This window comes from Lutjanus erythropterus, chromosome 2 (genome assembly GCF_056507025.1).
Source record: "Lutjanus erythropterus isolate fLutEry1 chromosome 2, fLutEry1.hap2, whole genome shotgun sequence".
Taxonomy (NCBI): Eukaryota; Metazoa; Chordata; class Actinopteri; order Lutjaniformes; family Lutjanidae; genus Lutjanus; species Lutjanus erythropterus.
In genome coordinates, this window is record NC_139318.1 from 21,284,710 (window position 1) to 21,308,456 (window position 23,747).

General features: G+C 37.6%; 2 protein-coding genes across 2 annotated transcripts; one reads left to right on the forward strand and one right to left on the reverse strand.

The window, feature by feature from the left end:
* The first annotated feature begins 4,422 nt into the window (after window positions 1-4,422).
* olfml3b (olfactomedin-like 3b) lies at window positions 4,423-10,222 on the forward strand. The gene is made up of 3 exons (XM_084731988.1): window positions 4,423-4,593; window positions 6,548-6,833; window positions 9,228-10,222. Exons 1-3 carry the CDS (start codon window positions 4,495-4,497, stop codon window positions 10,010-10,012), a joined length of 1,170 nt encoding a protein of 389 aa, XP_084588114.1. The 5' UTR covers window positions 4,423-4,494; the 3' UTR covers window positions 10,013-10,222.
* A 2,984-nt stretch (window positions 10,223-13,206) lies between these two features.
* cdk2 (cyclin dependent kinase 2) lies at window positions 13,207-18,710 on the reverse strand. The gene is made up of 7 exons (XM_084732002.1): window positions 18,018-18,710; window positions 16,601-16,678; window positions 16,375-16,495; window positions 16,105-16,275; window positions 15,684-15,785; window positions 15,381-15,584; window positions 13,207-14,222 (listed from the first exon to the last, which is right to left on the reverse strand). Exons 1-7 carry the CDS (start codon window positions 18,131-18,133, stop codon window positions 14,118-14,120), a joined length of 897 nt encoding a protein of 298 aa, XP_084588128.1. The 5' UTR covers window positions 18,134-18,710; the 3' UTR covers window positions 13,207-14,117.
* Window positions 18,711-23,747: the final 5,037 nt, after the last annotated feature.

Here is a 23,747-nt window from a genome sequence, read left to right on the forward strand (position 1 = left end):
TATCAGAAGTGGACAAATCCACAAAATTAGATTCTGATCTGATACCAAGTAATACCATAGACAAAGTGGTGAATGAACTATCATGGAGGAAGAGCTATGTGATTTATGAGTTACATGCATTGAGTACTTCTAAATACATCCTCATTACATACATGCAAAAACACAAGACAGTTTTTTAATGTTAAATAACAAATGTTTGTGAATTTTTTGAACTAATAATGGGTCTCTTTCAGTTCACCTGCACAGTCCTATCTGTTATCACTTAGCACAGAAACATTTTCATACACAGCATAGTTACACACACTCGCACATACTGATCGTTTATGTAATTCAATAATCATTTTATTTCTATTTTTATTTATGTCTATCCACGTTGCTATAGATACTTTCATGGCCTGTCTGATTTAGGGTTTGTTGTATTTTTTCTCCAGTGTACTCACTTTTTTATAGTAATAAAATGAAAACTAATTGGATAATAAAAGGACTCATATTCAAATGAACACATCCTTAAACAAACAGACATCGACCAATGATGGTTATGGTTACCACCATGAATTACAATGACCATATTGTAAAAAATGACTGCACAGTGGACCTTAAACAGCAGCAGCATTAGTGCTGCAGTTCGTGTGTATGAAGAAGAGATGGCCTGAGAGCAGATGGCAGATTCACAAATGAGTTACAGTCCAGAACAATAGAGTACTGTTGGCAGGAGGAAATGACTTGGGCAAGAAAAAGATCCTCAGATTTTAAAAACTTATAACCAGAGCTCAATGCAAGTGCCTTTTCTAAACCACACACACATCTTACTGGGCTCGGTAGGACCACATGGTAAATTATTTTTGGTACAGCAGAGGTGCCAAAAGTACACACTTTCTTTATTCAAGTAGAAGTACAGATGCTTGTGTAAAAAAACACAACTCTGATAAAAGTAGAAGAAGAAAAGTAGAAGATTCAACTTCTTTACTACAGTAAAAGTAAAAAGTACAGGCTCTGAAATGTATCCAAAGTATAAAAGTAAAAAGGAGCCCTCTGAAGGACATTTCTACTAGCCGTTTCTGTGTAAAGCTAACTGAGTCTCACCTTTTCTCTGCAGTCGAGTCTCCCTCTGTCTGTAAAAAGTCTTTTTTGTCAATTTACGTCTTTCACGTCATGCTGCACTTTTACACAACTTGTTACATATTCTACATTTTGTTAACTCCATTATGTTGTTTTAGCTTGTTGTGTTGTTGTTAAATCTTTTATGTTTTATTACGTCTGTTGTGCCTGATGGACCCACCATAGGAGCATCTTTTCTAGGTGCTACTGTTCCATCCATTTGGGATAAAATCAGTCCTGGCCTTGGGAAGGCGGCATGCATGATGCAAAATAGAAATTATAAATAATTCCCTTCAAATGCATTAAAACCAAAGTAAAAAACCCATTTAGAAAATGTTAGAAGAAGAACATACAGATATTTGTGTTAATATTTAAGGAGTGAAAGTAGAAAAACTGCAGATACCTGCAAATCTACTGAAGGATAATAATGAAGCATTTGTACTTTGTTACCTCATACTTCTGTGCTACAGTAACATTTGCTGTACAGATAATTTGTAATGTAAAGTAAAAATGTAAATGTACAACCTTAAATTTTCTAAGTAACACTGTTAAGTTTTATCCTGGGGGGTTTATTCTTGAGGACCTCCGTATTTTCTGAGGTGGTACATGATGAAAAGTTTGAGAAACACTGCCCTAAAGGCAGCACTGCACTTTGGGAAACCCTGCTTTAATGGATAACGGCTGATACCCACATGACTGAAAGAAAGGCAGCAAAAGTACCATCTTGGATGGTGGCTGGTAGATAAAACATGACAAAGCACCATTTTTGGTGGTCCAATGTGAAAGGGAAAGAATGAATGACAATGTGTCCTGCAGCACGCTCCAGTGCAGAAAATGGGTTGTGGTGCCACATAGGTTTCCCCAGATGCTAGAGAAGGGTTTTGAACTCTTTCACCATAAATGCATCATGACTTTCTGGGCACTGGTGCCTCATCACATGCAGCTGGTGCTTTATTTTCCCCAGAAAACAACTGTAACTGTATAACTGTACATAACTGAGCAGTACAGTCTTTCAGAGTTCCTGGTTTGATTGCATCAATTAATGATATTACAAGGATAAAGGCAGCCATACTGTCAGTGGCGATCATGCTGGTGGACCATGTGTAGGCAGACACACTGCAGTGGTGCTGAAAATATGACAATGCAAAGCAATTCCACTGTAGTTTATACAGAATGAAAATAATACTGTTTTGATTTGCAAAATCCATTCACCACCTTAGAAGCACAGGGTGCAATTTACATAAAATCATACGAGAGAGAGCATGAATACAAGGCGTACAGCACGATTTATAGCAAACTTATATAATGACATCTTTCTTCGAGTCTGTCCTCCACAAATGTGTGTATCAGAAGCTATGACATGTAGCTCAACAGGCAAAATTAAATGAGTCACAAACCTCTAAAGAGTGACTTGGAGTGATTTTTAAATCTAACGAGAAAACAGTTAAACAAACCCTGTCAAAAGAGGTGTGCAGTGATGTCATCACTGACTTTTGTGCGGCAAGGTGGACATATAATTACAGTATTAACACAATTTCCCCAGTAATTCAGCACAAGACAAACTAACTACTATTTTTACTGTAGACATGAACCCACTATGATTATTATTATCATCTCCGCCAGGTGTAAGCCTGGAGGAGATCATGTAATCGTTTCTGTGTGTGCATGAGTGTATGTGTGAGTGAGTGAGTGAGTGAGTGAGTGAGTGAGTGAGTGAGTGAGTGAGTGTGTGTGTGTGCACGTGTCCATGCATATGTAATGACTAGAACTACAGCTTGGCTGCAGGTAATGTCAAACACTACTGGACCAATCAGCCTATTTTTTTATTGTGCCCATTCGTGACTGTATGCTGAAGGACCTCTGTGACTCAGAATTTATGAAAAACCTTTAAAAAGTTTGTTCATGACTTTTATGCCCTCATGTTATCATGACTGGAGGCATTATGTTTTGAGGTTATCTCATGCTTGTGAATGCCACATCTCTATGAATACCTTGAAGGAATTTTCTTCAATTTTGGCACAGATGTTCACTTGGATTCAAAGATGAAATGACTTTGGTGGTCAAAGGTCAAAAGTCAAGGTTACAGTGACCTCAAGATATCATCAAATACCTCTTAGGGAGCTGGCTCCCCAATAAAGGGCCTCAGAAGCTGTAACAGCAGCTTTGTTTTTGTTGTTGTTGTTGTGCACATATTTAGGGCAAATCTTTATTCTGAAACGTTTGCAGATTTGCACCTGCATTGCAGGCTTTTTCTTTTAGAAGAGCATTGTTTACAACGCCCACTTTTCAGAGATCTCCACACAAAACTGCAAGCTACTGAGTCACTGGATTCCTGGCAGCGTTGTCTGGAAGAGCCGGTCTGAAACTCTGAAATAGAGGGTCTGGGAAAACAGGTAGGCCTAGCATTGTGTTGTAGTGCCAGTGGACGGCCCCCATCCTTAATAAAGATCCTGAAACCACTGAAGGCTTCTGACCTGTTAAAATGAGGTATTTTGTTGCCACAGTCACATTAAAAGCATGGATCTGTCAGCATCATGTCCCATGAAAAAGAGACACATTAGATTTCTACTTTCACCTTGCAAAATAAAGATATGTGTTTAGATCAGAGCTCAACATCCCAACCTTCTGAATCAAGCTGGGTAAACCTGCCTTTTCCTTTTACACACCCCACACGCCTGGGAAGAGCCGCAAAGCATACTTTCTAATAAGTGCCGTTATTTGCCATGAATCTTTTTAGCCCCTGATCCCTGTATATTGGTTTCTTGTGTCTTGGTATGTTTCTGTGATGTTTTGTATGTGGAAGATAATTGTATCTGAATGAATCCCTCCTGATTAAATAAAGGATAAATAACAAGCATCTCAGAAATTCCTTTGTTAGAATAGCTCATATTTTTGTTATATTATTGTCATTGTTAAAGAGTTTTTTTTAAGACATAAGTTATTTTTCTGAAGTTGATTCAAATCCACAGTCCATGGCCCTCTGCTTGTGTAATACAGGAGTACACTGTCTCACTGATTCCTGACTCCCACTCACATTACGTTTCCTCCTCCTACGTAACTTGTGGTCCTGCGCCACACGTTAATGTGCCGCAGGACCACACATGAAACACTTCCCATTCCATCAAAGCCATACATACATTCAAACACCAGACTATAAGCTACTTTATATTTTGTTTTGTTTTTTTCAGTTTGTCAATCAGTTAAAAGTTTAAGTAAAGAGAAACCACTTTCTTTCTCAAAGACTTCATGCTTCCATCTACACCAGATGTTTTTGGCTCCTCCTCCCAGACAGCTCAGTAAAACATTCCAGCCCACCTCTGGGAATCTGCTGGCTCCTCCACACTCTCTCACTGAAGTCCAGTCAAACCTTTACAGGAGCTACAGAGACTGCACAAAATGAGAGGACTTGTTGTCTTGGTTACTTTGGCCTGCTTAGCCACCGCTCAGCACCAAGCACTGATTGACTACTTGGAGCGGAGGCTGCTTGCTATTGAGGTAAGACTCCCTTCACCTTCCTGCCGAGCCCTGCGCTCCAGAGTCCCTCTGAGAGGAAAACTTCCAGGGACAGACAGGGCAAAGGCAATGGAATGCAGATGTGGGCAAATCCTGAGGAAAATGCTGGAAAATGCAGCTCTCTGAAATGTATAGGGTAGTGGTTTTCAAACTGGGGTCCGGGGACCAACAGGGGTCCTTGAGTGGGTTGTAAGGGGTCCCTAACAAAAGGAGGAATAGAATATTTTAACTTTTGTCAGCTTTTTTGAAAGTTGGAAAAATCATGGAAGAATTCAGGTTGGCCCTTTTGATTGATTGTAATTTTGGTGATTGTAGTTTGATCATTGACTGACTATGAAGACTTTTTAAATCCTATAACCCAAACATTAAAAAAAATACTCAGATAGGATTTCTTAGGACAAATTCTGGGTCTGTGGTCTAATGTACATTTTGGGAACCCCTGGTATGATAATATGATGATAATATGAGCTTCTTGTCTGGGTTAAAAGACTGAAATAAATATATATCTTGATTTGTCCAGATATGCATATATGATGCATATGCATGCAAATGCAAACATAAACTGCAGTTTATTAAAGTTATTTTGGGGAAAAAAACTAAAATTATATGAAAGCTGGTTTGTTTGGAAGAATTGTGCTATATTTACATCCCATAATTAGACTTACTGTGATGATAAATGAAAAGAAAAGTAATTGACCAATAACAGATTTCACAGCTTTCAGAGAACTTCCTGGGAAATTATTGTTGAATGTGTGGAAACATTTTCTGTGATGGATACAAATCTATCTCACTTACAGCTCCAAATAAATCTCAAGGAACAGGCTGTTGCAGTAATAGCACACACTGACAGTTAGTCATTCTATTATAATACTGCAGTTTTATTTGTGTGAAAGATTAAATATAAAATATGTCTTATTTCTTTTTATATTAGGTCTATAGCCATTCTAACAAGTTTGTTAAACAAAACTGGAGTCAGACTTTACTGGTCAGCTGTAGAAAAGATCTCCTCTCATTTTTCTCCTCCACAGCGAGGTCAGAGGTCATCGTCTGCCACAGAGTCAGCTGGTAGGATTTGGTGTTTTGCTAAAGGACATTTGAGCAGGGTGGATACTTGCCACGTGTGGGCTGAACCTGGTTGTTTGTAGGATGAGTTTCCTACTTATTATGGCCTCCTGTCACAGTCTATTTACTGAGCCTGTAAAGGACATAAAATTATGGGTTTTTCAGAGCTTTCTAGAGCTGCATTTACAGTTCCTGTAAAATAAATATGTATTGCTCACATTATTACTAAAATACAAAGGAGTAAGATGGAGTGTGAACACTTCACGTTGTGTAAAATTTCCCATATTATCTAGGTTTGGGCATCAAGAACACAAATCAAGAATTCAAGAACTCAAGAATTATGACTCCAAAGAAATCATTAAGAAATGTTAATATAAATTGTGTGTATTGATTCATACACAAATTTCACTTGTGCTTATTTCAAATTAAACTTTGTGCTGCAGACATGCAAGTCTAATGCATGCCTGTTGCGTGCATTTGTCTTATTAAATTGTGAGTCTAGCATTATTCTTAGTTACCCTACTCAGCCGTTGATAAGTTGATTGACCAGCAGGTAAATGTGAGTCTTGTAACAATCATCTACATTTGGCAAATGCTATGCCATTACAATAAAGTAGCCTAAGTAAACCCCCAAATAGTCAAGAAAGCAGAAAAGAAACCATTGTCGTCATGGTTAGTGTTGACCATAAGTCAGCTCAGTGTTTCAGTTGGTAACATTTGTCCATGGTAGAGTTTCACACACGTCCACTGAGAAGAATGCAGGACACTCAAAGAATCGAAATCAAGAATCGGTAAAAACTCGATATCAATAAACAGAATTGTATCGCAATCAGAACCGTCACTTATTATCTTGTGCCACCTTCTTTTAAAACAGGACCGGATCTCTCTGTGGCACGAACAGACCACCCGCTACGCCTCAGAGCTGCGGGAGCTAAAGCAACAGATGGTTTCCCAGCTGGAGAACCTGGACAAAGAGAAAGAGACACTGAGGACAAATCTAGACAGTGTGGGGACACGGGTGGACCGGGTCGAGCGTGAGCTGGACTACCTGGAGACTCAGAATGGAGCTCAGCCATGTGTGGATGTGGACGACAAGCTGATTGAGCAGCAGGTGACGCTGGTGAAGGAGAAGCAGAAGGCCAAGTATTCAAAACTATCAGGTGAGATATGACCTGAATAAACCCACTGTTTTTTTCAGGGTGAATATAAAAATGCCAACCTAATGTTTACTCAAAGTTCATTATTATTATTATTTTATCTGACCAACAACTGAAACCCAAAGCACTCCATTTACAAAGTTTGAGTTTTCCATCACCTGTGTGAGGCTACACACCCTCACATCAGGCCGCTCATATTCTTAAAACTTTCTTCTTAAGAAGTGGTATGAAAAGATAAGGTGGCATTATTCTACATTTTTCTTATTGTCACCAAATCCCATGAAAAGATGAAAAGCAATAATTAGCTAGTCCGTCTAGTGCTATTTTGACTTTGACTATTTTTGCCTGTTGATGCCTACTGAAGATATATATCTCTAAAAACCAATCACAAGTAGTTTCATTTTAAAAGACGCAAGGTAATGTCCTAAACCAGCTGGGCACTGTAGAATAATTCAAAGAGTAGTAAAAGTGCATTAGTCAGGGATTATTTCCAGTGGTTAACCGATACACGTTTGGTGTGCTAGTTTGAATTATGCAGCGATGTTATTATTATTATATTGACGGCAGCAGGTCGGGGTATGTGGTATTAATTTAAACTAAACTACAGTACAACTCATGTTCATCATAATGAAGGAACTTCCAGTGCTACACTGATGTGTCTTGAGCTGCAGGCCTTGGCTACACACACACGTAGTGTGATCAATTTATTGTTGTTCTGATTATTTTCACAGCATTTGTTGACAATAAGAAAAATATAGAATACCTCCAGTCTTATTCTTAAAACTATTTCCCCAATTTTAAAAAAAATGTTGTGTAAAACATGACTAAAATGATTTTGCAATGATTTGCAAATGTTTTTCTTTCTGTATTCACTTCAATACAGTCCAATGACAAGATATTTAATATTCAGAAAGACAAATGTTATTGTTTATTTGTAAATATACACTCATTCTGAAGTTGCAACATGTTCCAAAAAAGCCAGGACAGGGTCATGTCTACTACTGTGATCCATCACTTTTTCTTTTAACAACACTCAGAAAGCATTTGGGAACCGATGACAATTTTTTGGAATTTTGAAAGTGAAATTCTTTCCCATTCTTGCTTAATATGGCTCCAGTTGTTCAACAGCCCAGGGGCTCTGTTGTGTTGTTTTTTTTTACTTCATAATGCACCACACATTTTCAGTGGGAGACAGGTCTGGACCGCAGGCAGGCCTGTCATGGACACTAACACATCCTGATACAAACACAGATGCGGGCTTTTGAAGTTAGCACTGGTAACAATCTGGATGATCCGTTTCCTCTTTAGCCCAGAGGACTCAACGTCCATGATTTGAAAACAATCTGAAATGTGGACCTGATGCACTTGGGCCCCAGAGAAGTCTGCTGTGTTTCTGTTGTTGAGATCTGGCTTTCTCTTTACACTTTAGAGGCTCAACTTGCATTTGTAGATGCAGCAACAAACTGTGTGTTTCCCATAGTGTTCCTGAGCCAGTGTAGCATCCTATATCCAATTATCCAAATTCAAAATGAGTGTACATTTACAAAAACAACAAAGCTTAACAATTTAAACATGAAATATCTTGTCATCGTACTGTTCTCAACTGAATATAGGTCATTTGTAAATCATTGCATTCTGATTTTATTTCCATTTTACCAAGTGTCCCAACTTGTATTGTTTGTTGCTAAAAAAAAAAAAAAAAAAAGAAAAAGAAAAATCTAAATAAATGAGTGGAGAAACATAACAAATGCATATGTTTGCACAGAGGGCATGAGGGGTCACTGAATGATTTGATGAGTGTCAAAATAATGTGAATCATGTGCTATGGCCTTCATAATCACAATCTTTCCACCAGCATCATCAAAACACCAAATGAGGGAGTGAATGAAAGAATAGTGTTGAGCCCTAATAGAGTTTAGAAACTCTCACAGGACACAAAGTCTCTAAATCTGGGAGCCCAATTGTAAACTTATGTAAAACAATACAGAAAAGTAATGTAACTGAATTGTGACACTTATGTTGTCCATTTTTCTCATGGAAAGTATTGGTGAAGGCTCACAGTATGGGGGTAAAACTTGGTAGCCACAGGGGGGCATCTACATGGAATGTTTGGTGGCCACAGAGTAACTTTTTTGTGGCCATGGGCCACAGGACCATGACATCGTTGACCTCAGACCCTGCAAGAAGCTTTGGCATTGATCATGATGGTCCAAAACCTCTCTATGGAACTTTAAGTTAGCATCTTCTTTAATTTGTCGCCTATCTTTACACTGTCTTCTGTATGTCAATGAACAGGCACATATGGGAGTGTTATTGTATTTATCTAACTCTTGACAAGAAAGCAAAGATATTTCAAAGACACCCACCATGTAAATCCCATCACTGTCTTGTTTTCAGACTGCAGCGACATGATCTCCAACATAAAAGCCATGAAGATCTTGAAGCGAGTCGGAGGCCCAAAGGGCATGTGGACCAAAGACACCAGCAGGCCCTCTGGGAGGGTCTACATATTTAACGGCACAGATGAAGACACCATCCATCAGTTTGCCACTGTGCAAGACTTCACCCGCTCGCTGGGCATGTCTCTGTCTAGGAGCCTGAAACTGCCGTCCTCCTGGAGAGGAACAGGACACGTGGTCTACAACAATCACGCGTATTACATAAACCAGGTGGACGAGATAATGGTGGTTAAATATGACTTGAAAAATGGCTCTGTGACGGACAGCGCGGTGTTCCCAGAGCAGGACCATGTCCCAGTGTATGGCCTGACCCCTGAGACAATGATGGACCTGGCTGTGGATGAGGAGGGCCTGTGGGCCATTTATGCCACACGGCAGAACGAGCGGTACATCTCTGTGGCTAAAATGGACCCCAGTTCTCTGGACATCGAGCAAATGTGGGACACAAACTGTCCGAGAGAGAACGCAGAGGCGGCTTTTGTCATCTGTGGCACTTTGTATGTGGTGTACAACACCGAGCAGCCTGGTCGCTCCCGTATCCAATGTGTGTATGATGTCAATGGTATGGTGACCACTGAAGACGCTCCAATGATTTACTTCCCAAAGCGTTACGGAGCCCACTCCAGTCTGAAGTACAACCCACAGGAGCAGCTGCTGTATGCCTGGGATGATGGCTACCAGATCCTCTACAAGCTTGCCATGAAACCGAAATTAGAAATTTGAACTAAATAATGCTCCGCACCATCCTCCCAGAACTTCCACAAACACCCAAAACTGCTTAAAGCACCATACCAGTGTTTTTACAGCTACAAGTCATGTGTATTTTACATCGCTGCAGACAAATTTTTCAGATTAATTTGAATGTCTTTTTTTTACCTCTCAGGCAGCCGCTGGTTTCCGTATGATATAAAAATCCACAAGCGACTCTTCAAACTAACTTTAAGGGTACCATAGTCATGTTTCACCCACAAGAACTTTCCCCAAGGACTAGGATCCTTTGGAGGAACTTGCTGTGTTTCCACCGCAGGGATCAGGGTCTAAATTAAGTTTGAGGGACATTATATTACCTCGCAAAAAGTCCTTGCTCAGGCACAGTACTTTCCAAAAGTACAGGAACTTTCGGGGTGGGCTTTGCAAGGCTGAACATTTCTGATAGGTTGAGTAATCACAGCATGTTATTTCATGTCATTTTTAAACATCTTCAGCCAGAAAACAGTTTTTTTTTTGAGTCCTTTACATAGAAATTAGCCAACAGGCTGTTATTGGCAGAGATTTTTTTTTATTATTGTGACATGGAATAACTTTTTAAGAGACTGATTTGAAAAGTCTCAAGAATAACATTTTTAGGAAACAAAGAAGTATAAATCTGGCATTTATTTAATTACTTTTCTGACACAGTATTTTCACATCATACGGAAAGAATGGATAACAACAGAGGGTAGGAAAAATAAATTCAATAATAGCAAACATTCCAATATGCTATGCAAAACAGTCAGCAGTGACATTAGTTTTTATTACTGGAAACATGCAAACATCACTGGTATGGGCTTTAAGTCTGAATCTCCAAAAGTGCTGGACTGTAGAACTGTATCTATAGACCTTCACACACTTTTAGACATGAACATTAAACATATTTCCAAATTTTGAAAGGTGTTAACTGACTCTTTCAACTGAGGCACAGTTTCTTGATGGCGCAAACACTTATTTCTAGTAAATCGGACCACACTGCACTTCTGTTTTCATGGCCATTTCTGTGTCTACTGACACGTCAACTTACTGTACTCACCTGTGATCTCTTGTGCTGCTGACTTTAGGTTACAGTGTTAAATCAGCCGAGCACTTATTTCTTGTTGTTTATGCTTCTGAGTATAATTTACAGCACCACTCACTTTAACCTCACTAACAAAATCTGTCCATTTTTTAATCTTTACCTGTCGTTTTCTGTCTGAATAAATGTTGATATAAATCTTTGCAGCATTGCATGAAAGCACTCGACCAGCAGGAGAAGCCCCTGAGTTTGAGGAGCATTGCCTTATGGGCAATCAATAGCAAAAGCCATTTCTAATAATTCAGGCTAAACACAAGCTTTATTGTTGCTGAACTAGTCAGTATATAACATTTATTAAGAATAGGCCCATGCTAAGTTCAGAAATAGAAGCAAAATTTTCACTTTGCAGCCTTATTAAGTTTTTTAACCATACTTTTATTCGGTTTTACAATAATAATAAAAAATTACATATGTATTAATAAAATGGTCAGTCCTGGCAACAAATACAGTAAACCACAGCTGTCATTAAAATGTCTAGGGTACAGATTTGCAAAGACAAACAACAAATGTGATTAAAATAAAAAGCAAATGTCATCATCCAAATATTTATCTCACATCACCACAATGTTGTCAGGACGGCAGGCAACATTAGAGCTGCAGTAAATATAACTGGGACATGTGTGAGAAACAGCTAGCTGGCTAGTGCTGTGATATTTCTCTGTTTATGGATTATGTGTACTTCTCCCACAAACTGAGCACATATGTATTTTGTGGTGTTGATTTTTTTTACTAAATTAAATCATCCAAATTAACAACAAGCACCACTATTTGAATTATGCCTCTCATATAATGCAATTCTTTATTAATTTAAATCTAACATATTTTCATATGTTTCTTACTGGTTTCCCCACAATCATCCATCTCTAATTATTGTTCATTATGAAAATAAACTACACCTGTTAACACAAGGACTCTTTTTGTGTCTTCTTCTGTGCAGAGATAAAATATATTAAAGCCACTATATGTAAGATTTAAACATTTTAGACTTTGATGCCCCCTGATGGCCACATATCAAAATGCCATTGTTTTGTCTGTCATTCTGATTTTCTAACTTTCTGTGACTGAACATCTCCTCTTGATTTCACCTGATTTCTTGACTTATAAAAACTCATTTAGCTTGAAATCCGTTGCTTCACTGATTGTTTTTCTCATTAATATTTTTTATTGAATTTTAAACAGGTTCACAAATATATATACAAATATGTAGGCTGCAGAGCAGATATATCATTTATACATTTTAAACACGTATTTACTTTTGTATGTACATGAATGTGAAGAATGCACAACATATATGTTCAATTGATTGTATTTCATGTGTGGTTTGGAGCGTTTTGTGCTGCTTTTTTTCAGTTGCATTTATCTGTGAAAATACTGTCAGAAATCCTGGCACCCAGAAGTGAAAGATCTGATTTCAAACTCTGAAAGGAGGGGTGTTGAATATCTAAAATAATAGATATTACACTTATAACATTGAGTGTTGTTACTGCATTCATATTTTTTTGAACACCACGCCCAATTCAACATTTAAAAATTTTAAATCTTTTTTAATTTTGTGAGTTTTGAATGACATTTTACCTCATGCCACAAGTTCACAATTTAATTTTAGTGCATGCTTTAACATTTTTGTCTGGAAAACAGAAACATCATTTTAATCCTTAAATGCTCATGCAGTATTTCTCTGCCTAGCTTGACTCATTAACACCTGACTTAAAATTTGACTTAAATTTGTGACTCATCATTACTGCCATTTCATGATAAAAACATAGATGGAATTTCTAATAGGGGAAAATGACACCACTTATTTTAAAACCTAACAAGGTTATGAAAACCATCCATTATAAGTTTGTGTCTGATGAGGTTCCAGCTGTAGAAATTAGGCTGTGTGTTTGTCTAGGCAAGGATTAATGAAGTGTAACAGTAATTGGATTTAACAATGCGAAACAGTACTTGACTCTGGTATTTGAGTTCCACAAACTATTTGGCATTAATTGTTTCACTTGGCTCCAGAACTGAAGAAAACACCAATCAGTCTGCTGACCCTTCAAATGAACCAGCTGTGCTGCAAAATGATCCTCACACCAACCAACAGTTACAGTTATTTAAACAACTTTATTTTTTCAAACTCTAAATAAACATCCATAAAAACAGTCCATGAAGTTTGAATAAAATCAAGAGTAAGAAAGATGCAACAGCAAATTAAATTCTGTAAAATCTGAATTACAACAGGAACATTTATATGACTGTATGTACAAAGCTGAGAACCTCAGTTTGGTAAGAAATCCTGAATGACCAACAAACATTTTTGTGTACCAAACAACCAAAAGGTGCCATTTTTATAATCACTTCAAGATACTTCAGACCCAAATTTTGAACTTAACTGCAAGAAAGTAAACCTGAAAAAACACTACAGTAAACTTGTGTTCCTTCAGCACCAACTGTTTTACATCAGGTGACGATGTTTGTTGTGTGACAACTTGTGCTGAGAGCCGTCACGCCATCTGTTATTCAGCTGCCACTCAGTCTTACAAAGCATGATATCTGTTATTTGCACTATCCCACAAACGTATTCAATCATATTTAATCCCAACTATTAGACTGATCTGAATTTGGACATTCTAAAGCCGACACACTGTTTAAATTGGGAAATTTAATGGCAGATAACTAAAATGTTTCTTTGACCTGCACAAAATCATCCCAATCACAAGTAACATTTACATCAAAGATGGCAGCTGCACATAAATATGCAAAATAGTTTCTGACAATTAGAATTAAACCTTCTAAACTATGATAACATATTGGCTGAAGAAACAGCAAAACTCTCCGGACATCTATTGTGTAGATCGTTGGTTTTAGGTGTTAACAAACATCCACTGAAGGATCCAACATAACCTGTAGTGTCCACTGTTTCTGTCCATTCTGGGCGTGGACATGGAGCGAGGCGAGGAGGTCCTTATTGCTTAGACATTGTTGGCCTTAAAATGGGCTGGTATTTGGCAGGACTCAGAGTCTCAGATGAGGAATTGGCATGGTGACGTCACGGAAGAATCGATGCACAAGGGCGTTTTTGGCAGATAACCTTTTGTTCGGATCATAATTCAGCATTTCCTGCAAGGACAAAAACAGAGATGGAAAAGGATAGTCAAGAATGTGTCTATAAGTAGGCCTGCATCCAGTGATTATTTTCATTTTCAAAGTCAAATTTAGTGGCAATTCTGCCATGTGTACAAGAGATAAAGACAATTGAAATGCTGCTTCTATCACACCAGCCCATGTAGACATACAAGTACTCAAACAACAACAGCACTTAAAAAAATACTAGGCTAGAAACAAGATATTAAAAAAATAACAAAACACTAAAAAAGCTAACAGAACTCTAGATAAGTACTAAGAATTGGAATATTTACAAGTTAAGGAGGGATAACAACAAACAGATTTTAAAAAAAAATCTTCCATTTTTTTTCTTGATTTACCGATTTCAGAAAATAGTGAAAATTTCTGTTATAATTTCCCACAGCCCAGTCATGTATTGAAGCTCATTGTTTATTTCCAATAGTCAGAAACTAAATTAAAATCAGGTTCAAATCATATATGATAAAGAAGTAAATCACATCCTCACACTGAAGAAACTGTGATATTGCTTGAAAAAAATGACTGAAATGATTTCTCATTGTTTTCTGCAATTGTTGCAGGTTAATTTTCTGTTGATCAACTGTTCTATTGAACCGACTGTTACAGCTGTACCAGCTTTGCATATACTTGTATGCTGTAGTGGAAAAACAATTTACTTTGTGTCTCATTTGCTTAGAATGCTATCTCATATCCTTGGTAGGACAAATAAACCAAACTACAGCACTAACAAAGTGCATACTTCTGCTCCAGCTGCAAAACTCTTTACTCTTGAAGTAAAGGCAGGGGGACTAACACTGTTGTCAAGTTGTTCTCAAACTGTGCATGGAAACCAAGGTGGAGTAATAACAACAATGGTGACTCCTAAAGATGCTGCTATTGTAGCTGCTCTAAATAAAAGGTACCAGTATCAGTCTCGACTTAAAATGATGGTTAATTCAGACTGAAACGTTGGTCTCTTGTGATTGATTAGCAAAAACTGAATCCCCCTCCACCACAGAAATTGTTTAGAGTGTAGGCAATGTCAGACCGAAGATGGAAACAGAGTGGAACAAGTTTACAATTCTGTCTGATATCAAAAAAGAGTAACACACAACAAATGTATGAGACAGCAGAAATTAAAACAAATGTTCTCACTCCAAGCAGCTCTCTTCCATCTTCATCAAGGAGAGGCACCACTTTGGCTAAATCCTGCCGGGCCCACTTCGGGAAAGACGGTTTGTAGTCGGGCATTGATGTGACTCCTGGCCAGACGGTCTCATCAGGTGTGCCCAAGGTGCGGAAGATGCGGAACAGCTGATCGATCTCTGAGTCGCCGGGGAATAAGGCCCTCCTGGTGATCTGTGAAACAACGGACAGTCAGGCAAGACTGTGCAACATGTGCAGGCATTGTATGCTCAAAGTGGAGCTTATTGTGACAGATGAAACTTGGTGCAATACCATTTCAGCAAAGATGCACCCAAGACTCCAGATGTCGACAGCTGTGGAGTAGTATTTACAGCCCAGGAGAATTTCTGGTGCTCTGTACCAAAGTGTTACCACCTGAAAAATATCACAGAAGCAAGTTTGCATTGAGGAAAACAACTACTCAGGAAAAAACGAACCAAAGTAAGTATCAACAAAAGCCACCTGATACCCCTTTGTTTAGTAATGTGTACTCCAAGATATAAACACAATAAACCTTGAGTGGAGCGAGAAATTTTTGCCATTAGCTGATGTTGACTATACCAGAGCATTCAGGTCACTCAGAGGAAGCATGATGGAGTGCACTTGACGGCATGGCAATAAATATACACTTTAATCTGATTAGTTTCTTAAAAAGCCTGTTGACATGGGCAAATAGAGAACCAGTACACATTACCTCATGTGTGTATGTGCGGACAGGCACCCCAAAGGCTCTTGCAAGGCCAAAGTCAGCCAGCTTGATCTCGCCCTGGGCGTTGATGAGGAGGTTCTGGGGTTTCAGGTCTCGATGAAGAACCCTGTGAGAGTGGCAGAAGGCCAGGCCTTGCAGCAGCTGGAAAAGATAACTCTACAAATGGAAATAAAAAGTTAAATGAACCCAGGTAAGTCAAGAGATTTCTTAAAGAGATCAATACAGAAGTGTTTTGCAAATATAGCTGATGTTTACCTTAACCAGAGGCAGTGGGATACCAGTGACTGATGAGGAGTCCATGAACTTTTTAAGATCCTGATGAAGGAACTCAAAAACAAGGTAGAGCTTGTTCTCAGTGTGGATGACATCCCGCAATCTGAAATGTGTTAACAGGCAAATTCGCTTAATAAATGCCACAAACAAATAACACAAGAATCACGCAAACAGGATTTAGCTCAAAGTTGTCACATTAGGCACTTACTTGACAATATTTGGGTGACTGAGTTCTTTGAGGAGTGAAATCTCTCGGATGGCAGTGCTTGGTACACCCTCTGTTTCTCTGTATGAAACACATTGTAAATTAACTCCTTATGTTACTTAATTTCTTACACTCATTCCAGGTTATTTTAACTTTTTATTAACTTCACCATGTTTTTGTGCATCTTCACACAAGGCACAGTCAAAGCATTCACAACAAAAGCAACTTGAGACACAAGAGAGACTTCCACGGTTGAAAGATCAATGACCAGAGCAGTACAATCAGCTTCCTCTCTTGTAATGACACAGCTGCAAGTCTTACAAACACAGCACATCACTGCACCATCACAGCTAACAAATCAACCAATACAAGATAAGCAAAGCAATGCTTGTGCTCTCTGTGGTCTGACACAAAGGTCAGAAAACATTGGATAAAGAAAGTCATCAGTGCCACCTGCTTAAGCATAAGAAATCATATTCCTTGGCACAACATGCTAGCAATAAAAAAAACAATTTTAATGTAGGCCTGCACAAATTATGCATGTTTTTTTGTAAAATCACTTCTCCATGCACAGTCAGGGTCCTGATGATGCAGGTAGTAAACAACTTAGCTATCAGTCTTAACTTCAGGTTTAATCCTCTTCATTTATGAAGTCAGTGTAAACAAACCAACAATCAGATGGACATTAAAAAAAAACCTTCATACATAAGTTCTGAGCAGTTTAGAGCTGAAACAATTAATCAATTATTAATTAACTATTAAATTAATCACCAACTATTTTGATGATAACATAATCATTTTGAGTCTTTTTAGGTACAAATTCTCTGATTTCATCTCCTAAAATGTGAATATTTTCTGGTTTCTTTACTCCTCTATAACAGTGATCTGAATATCTTTGGATTCTGGACAAAAATTGAAGATATCATCGAGAAAATAATCGACAGATTAATCAACAATGAAAATAATCGTTAGCTGCAGGCCTTGAGCAGTTCAACCAAAGGCATTTTTCCTTTTCAGATTGTGTAATTAGATGTAGGTGAATTTTATAAGGATTAAAGTAAGTTTGTTACAGAATGACGGTGCGTATTTCGTATCGCCTTAATTAACCTGTCACTCCTCAAATTTATCTTGGAACTCCTTCAAAAACACCTAACATAGTTTGTAGGTCCTTTTTTATTATCTGTATCATGTTCTGGTCTAATCAATACTTATATTAGCACAATCTACCAGCCAAATGCTAGTAAAATGTTGAAGTGGCTGGCAGATTTGCTTTAATCACCAGCCTAAATAAACCAAAAACAAATTTTGAGACTTAGAGCTAGTGTTCTCCGGATCATTCTGATCTGGATTAAAAGTTTTGAAATATACTGGCCCCTGATGATAACCAACAAAAATAATTAGCTAGGTTATCTAAACTTACGTCTCCAGCCTGATTTTCTTCAGAGCAACAGTTTCTCCGGTCACTTTATTCTTGGCTTTGTAAACCACTCCATACGTCCCTTCTCCAATTTTCTCCACCTTCTGAAACGTCTCCATGATTTAAAGAAAGTAAACAACAGCAGCAGTTGTGTTTGTCGGTTGTTTAGCTAGCTTTAGTTAGCGAGACTCCTCTCTTTGTGTGTGAGCTAACAGCTGCTCGGTGGCTACACAGACAGACGTTAACGGGCAGCGCGAGGACCGACATATAATTAAGTGGTTCAAACGGCCCGGACACAGCACAGTCTCAGGGCAGAGGTCCCGCCGAGGATAGACTGTTTCTATACATAAAGAAACAACTAAACACTATGGTTTCAGCTCATTTGTTGGCTCTGATAATGTTACTTTCCGTAAATATAAGGGTTAGCGTGGCGGGTGCTCCTCAGTGGAAAACACTGAACCAACACAGCAGCGTTTCCCGCGTTAGCATGGAAGCGCTTGTTTTTACATTCAACAAACACCGACTACTGTATCCGGGTGGTGTTTGACAGTTTTTTATCAGGCTCTTCAAAAACGTCCTTCTCTGGAATCCTTGTTTTGAAGACTGGCGTCAGCAATTAAGTAAAATGTCTTTTTAAAAAATACCGTTACTTGAGTGTCAATTGCTTGGTTTAATGCCAATCGTCCAAGTCCGGTGCAGTGGTGTTACATCGAGAAACGAAACAAACGTACACCAATCAAACTTCAGCTATGACGTTTTACGTAACCGACGTCGAAAACGGAAATGGCACCATGAAATAGAGGAACAGCGCCGTGTCTAGAGGGGAATCCTAGACCCGCGGAACATCTCGCGAGAATAATAATTTTAACCCAATCTATGATCTTTCTCTAACTCTGACCAAGTCTTTCTTGACCCACAACCTAAGCAGATCTTCTTCGCAGCGACGGTAAATTATAAACTATAATTTGTTTGTAGAATGTGCGTAATAAAGAAACCCTGCATATAACCATCGCGATAGTTTCCCAAATCTTGGGTTCTCTTGTAAGCACGACTAAGAACAAGTAGGCCTGCAAACTTCAAACTTTTTTTTTGTATGAAATTCAAATGCACACACTATAATGGCATGTTAAGGACTCTCGTGTATTTTCTTTTAAGTACTATACTTAATTACTATTTTGAGGTAAATATACTCAACTTCCATATTTAACTTGTTTGCTACTTTATACTATACATTTCAGAGGGAAATATTATGCTTTTTAGTCCTTTAATCACTAGTTACTCATAAGATTCATATTAATAATACAAAGTATAATCAACAAATTAATTATGTATGATTATAGGTAAAGACAAAACTTTATTGACCCCTGGGGCACCTTAACCAGATGCAGCATTAGTGGTCTTTGCATTAATGCATCCATTAATTATTAATAACCATAATTCAGAAATATAATCTGAAATGGGCCATATGCATGATAAGGACTTTTACTTTTGGTACTCTTAAGCACATTTCATGTACTTTTACTTTAGGAATTAGGAATTCAGGATGTTTACTTGTAGCCTACAAGAATATTTCTACACTATGGTACTGGTACTTTTACTTAAGCAGACGTCTGAGTACCTCCTCCACCACTGTAGGTCAGAGGGTAGTTACAAAAATGTTAAATAAAACCTTTTTAATAGCTTTTGGGTTTTTAGAAAAATAAATTATTCAAAAAAAAAAACACACAGCTTTCGCAATCTGACACAAAATAAAACACAAGAAAAATACCACTGAATAGCATAAATCTTATAAAATGACAAAAAAAAAGGTATCATTCAGCTTCATAAATTTGATCACACAGTCATATGACATTTTATAGACTGCAAAGATGTTTTCCAAAGGTGAGCAAGACTTTTAAAATACCTTAATCTATATAAAGGCAGTTTTACTTATCTTTGTGTAGTTTTGCACAGAAATCATGTGGCCTGGTATGTTGGTAAATGTCAATTGTAGTAATTTAGTGTAGCTGCATATTCCACAGTGTACTGAATAGGATAGAATGAAAAAGAAACAGAAAAAGAAACACCATTGCTCCCTCTAGTGGAGGTAGCTGAGTGTAGGCATGTAATCCCTCACTGGCTCCAATCTATTTCTATCATGTCCCTTTGAAACTGAAAGAATGTCTCACTAACTCTTATTCCTCTATTAATCCTAAATAAACCAGATTCACGGAGCCTTTCTGACAGCAGACATTTTGACTTGTTTTAGCAGAAAAAGGACAAGATACAAAAACCCTGACTGGTGCTCTGTCCCATTCATTCTTGTGATGTGTTGCAGCACTTAACAGGTGGGAAATCATTTAGTTCAAATACTTAGCTCCTAAGAACAAATACTTAGTTACTGTGCTGAAGTAGATTTTATAGGTATTTGAGCATTTATTTGTCTGACAACTTTTTACTTTTACTCCTTACTACTTTATTTTGTGTTAATTATGTGCTGACAGCATCAAAACTGATTACCTAAATGGATTGGATAATAACACATAGAAAAGACAATTAAGTTTATCCATCAGTGTATAACATGCACAGACACAACAAAATGTAAACAGGATGTAAAAGATGTTTCAAAACAAAAACAACAGACAACATAACAAGACAAAAACAACATAACAAGATGAAAAAGTCATAACAAGACAAAAAGACAACAAGACAAAAAAAAAGATGTAACTGGAGAAAAAAGATGTAACAAACAAAAAAGTTGAAAACGTGACAAGACAAAAAACACATACTAGGACAAAAAAGACATAATAAGGCAAAAAAAGATGTAAGTAGACAAAAATGACATAACAAGATGATAATGATGTAAAAGACGAAACAAGATTAAAATGACCTAACAAGACATTTTTAACAAGACGTAAAGAGAGGGAGACTCGACCAAGGAGAAAAGCTGAGGTTCAGTTAGATTTGCACAGAAACAGCTTTTAGAAATGTCCTCCAGAGGACACCTTTATACTTGGAGTACTTTTCAGAGCCTGTACTTTTTCAGTTTTACTCGAGTGAGGAAATTGATTCAGTACTTCTACTTCTACAAGAGTCATTTTCTTACATAAGTATCTGTACTTCTACTTGAGTGAAGACTGTGTGTACTTTTGCCAGCTCTGGTTGTTAGTCACACCTGTGTTTGGCAACTTTGATAACCGTGAAAGCTCTTTTCAACTTTCGTTTTACGTCACATGTTCCTCTTTAATCACGTGTCACCCTTTGCAGTGGCTTTGTGTGCCTCCAGGGCTATGGCCGCCGGATTTATCAGTTACAGGACCCAGGAGCTGCAGGGCTCCTATTTAACCCCCTGTGGAACATACAACACTGGTCCAGAGTCAGGATCAAGGTGGAGACACTGTAGTTGTATGGTATGTGTCTTTCTCGCTGGTCTGACCCATGTCATTATCATCACCTTAATTGTTAATGTTATGAGTAACACCTGTGCTTTTCTATGAAAAGTCAAGATGTCTTCAGTGAAAAAAGCCTTTATTACGTAATGTGTATGGAGCGGGATCGGTCATGAGGCATTGTGTCCTGCATTACTGCATGAAGGAACAGCCTCTGTTGGTCTGTCTGGACATGGACGCATTCATACCAGTGCTGCACATGATCAAAGCAGAGACGCTCGACGTGTATATGTGAAGAGTCATCTCCATCCACCACAAACAAATTATTTCTATTATTTCATTTGATGGAGATGATTATGTATAGTATCAGTAAGACATAAAATGTTACTATAGCTACATGCCATGTATATGTTGGTTTATTTGAACAGTTTTGGGAACCACTTTACAGTAAAAGTAATCCTTATAAACAATTAATAATTAGGTTATCAATTTGGTTGTAAAGCAAGCATCAGCAGCATTTCTATCTGTCAGCTTCTTCACATAGTTGTTAATAAGTTACAGGCATTCATTCTGCACACTAAGGCTTTAGCAGTATTGTTTACTTTGACATTTTCATTATGCACCATTTTACACTAAGGCTCACTTTGCCAATTATAAATATTAGTAACTCATTAGTAAGATTAACTCTACCTTGCAAAATAGTGAGCCCACATCTATGTATGAAAACAATTTTTATAACTTTGATGTTAAATTATATGACCTTTCATCGCTTAATTTCTACTTCCACTAACTTTAGGAGCTTCTACAAGTTAAAAATGTAATGTATTTTTTATGATTTTGTGGCTGTTGAATCATTTTGTTTTGGACTGCTGTGAGAAAAACTACAACAAACTGCAGTCTAGTGCAACCAGCATGCACAGCACATTAATCAAGGAATATTCCTGGAAAGCAGGCAGATGTAAAATTCCCAGATTATTGATTATTTCCAGTGATTTGACCCTGGCTAAAATACTTCAGATATTCCCTGGACCTCAGGAACAATGTCATTAGGATACTACACAGTGGAGATTAATGAGGAAAGAAGCTAATAGTTGACTATTTGTGGTATGTTGGGTCAGGTGCTCTGTGGGAAGGATTTATTTCTTCCTGAACTCTGCTGGTAGCACATGAGGGGTCACATGTAGTGCAGCCTGAGCAGCCTCACAGCCATGAGACAACATTACTGGGAAACCACCAATCACTGTGATAAAAGAGCACATAATGACTCTGTCTTTAAAGTCAAATGTTTTAAGCACTTAAACATCCATTCTCTATCTAACTTTTTATCAGTGTTTTTTCAAATGATTATTTATTTTATTTTTATTGCTCAGCAGTAGTTACGGAGATAAAAGAAAACCAAGCCCAAAGAAAAATTCATTAAATAAATTTGTTGATAGAGTGAGTAAATGATAAAAGCTATCATGCACCCATTCATTTTTTATTATTTTCCTCATCCTTTGTAATTTTAGGGGAGGGACTCACCATTAGGCAAATGTCAGCAATTGCCTTAGTCGCCAAACTACTAAGGGCGCCATAAAACGCCTCATAAAGTTATGGTTGAGGATTTTCTTATTTTACTTTTTGTTAATTAATTATGTCTTTCTAAAAATCCAGCTAGCGTCATGGAGTATAAAAAGTGGGTATATTTGCCTCAACATGTAGTGGAGTCGAAGTATAAAAATAAATAAATAATAATAATAATTTTAAATTTTGACACAAAGGTTTTTGTTTTTACTGTAAATGTATATTGTTTTTTTGTTGTTTGTTTGTTTTTTTTAAAAAGGTTGATCCCAAAATTTTAGAACTATTAGAGTGAACTTCCTTACCAACAATGCTCAATCCAGTCTATTCTGAAGCGACTGTGTTATTTTTTATGCTGCAGTAAAGTATGACAAATGCAGAAGTCAACAACTTCATTCATCATTATCAGAGTAATTAAGAGGAAGATAACTGCCTGTTTCTTCCATTACAAATTTAAACTTCCAGCTTTATAGAACATGAACCAAGATAATCCAGCTAACATAAATAATTCATTGAGATGTATCCATGATATCTTGTTTCAGGATCTATTGATGTGATTTGCATTGTGTTACATGAAGATACTAAATGTAGGGGGCTTCAATAATCTGCATGTTACTCATATTTGCTGAGAAAATATAGTAAAAACGAGCGACAGAAACAGTTGTGGAATTTGATACAAAGCATTTTATTCTGTGACACTTTCTGTGTGAAATTAAATTTTAGTTTTTAATCACTTCCACGATCAATCAGCGCATTCCTCTAGATGTACTGTACTCTTCTGACTGAAACTTTGGATCATGACGGA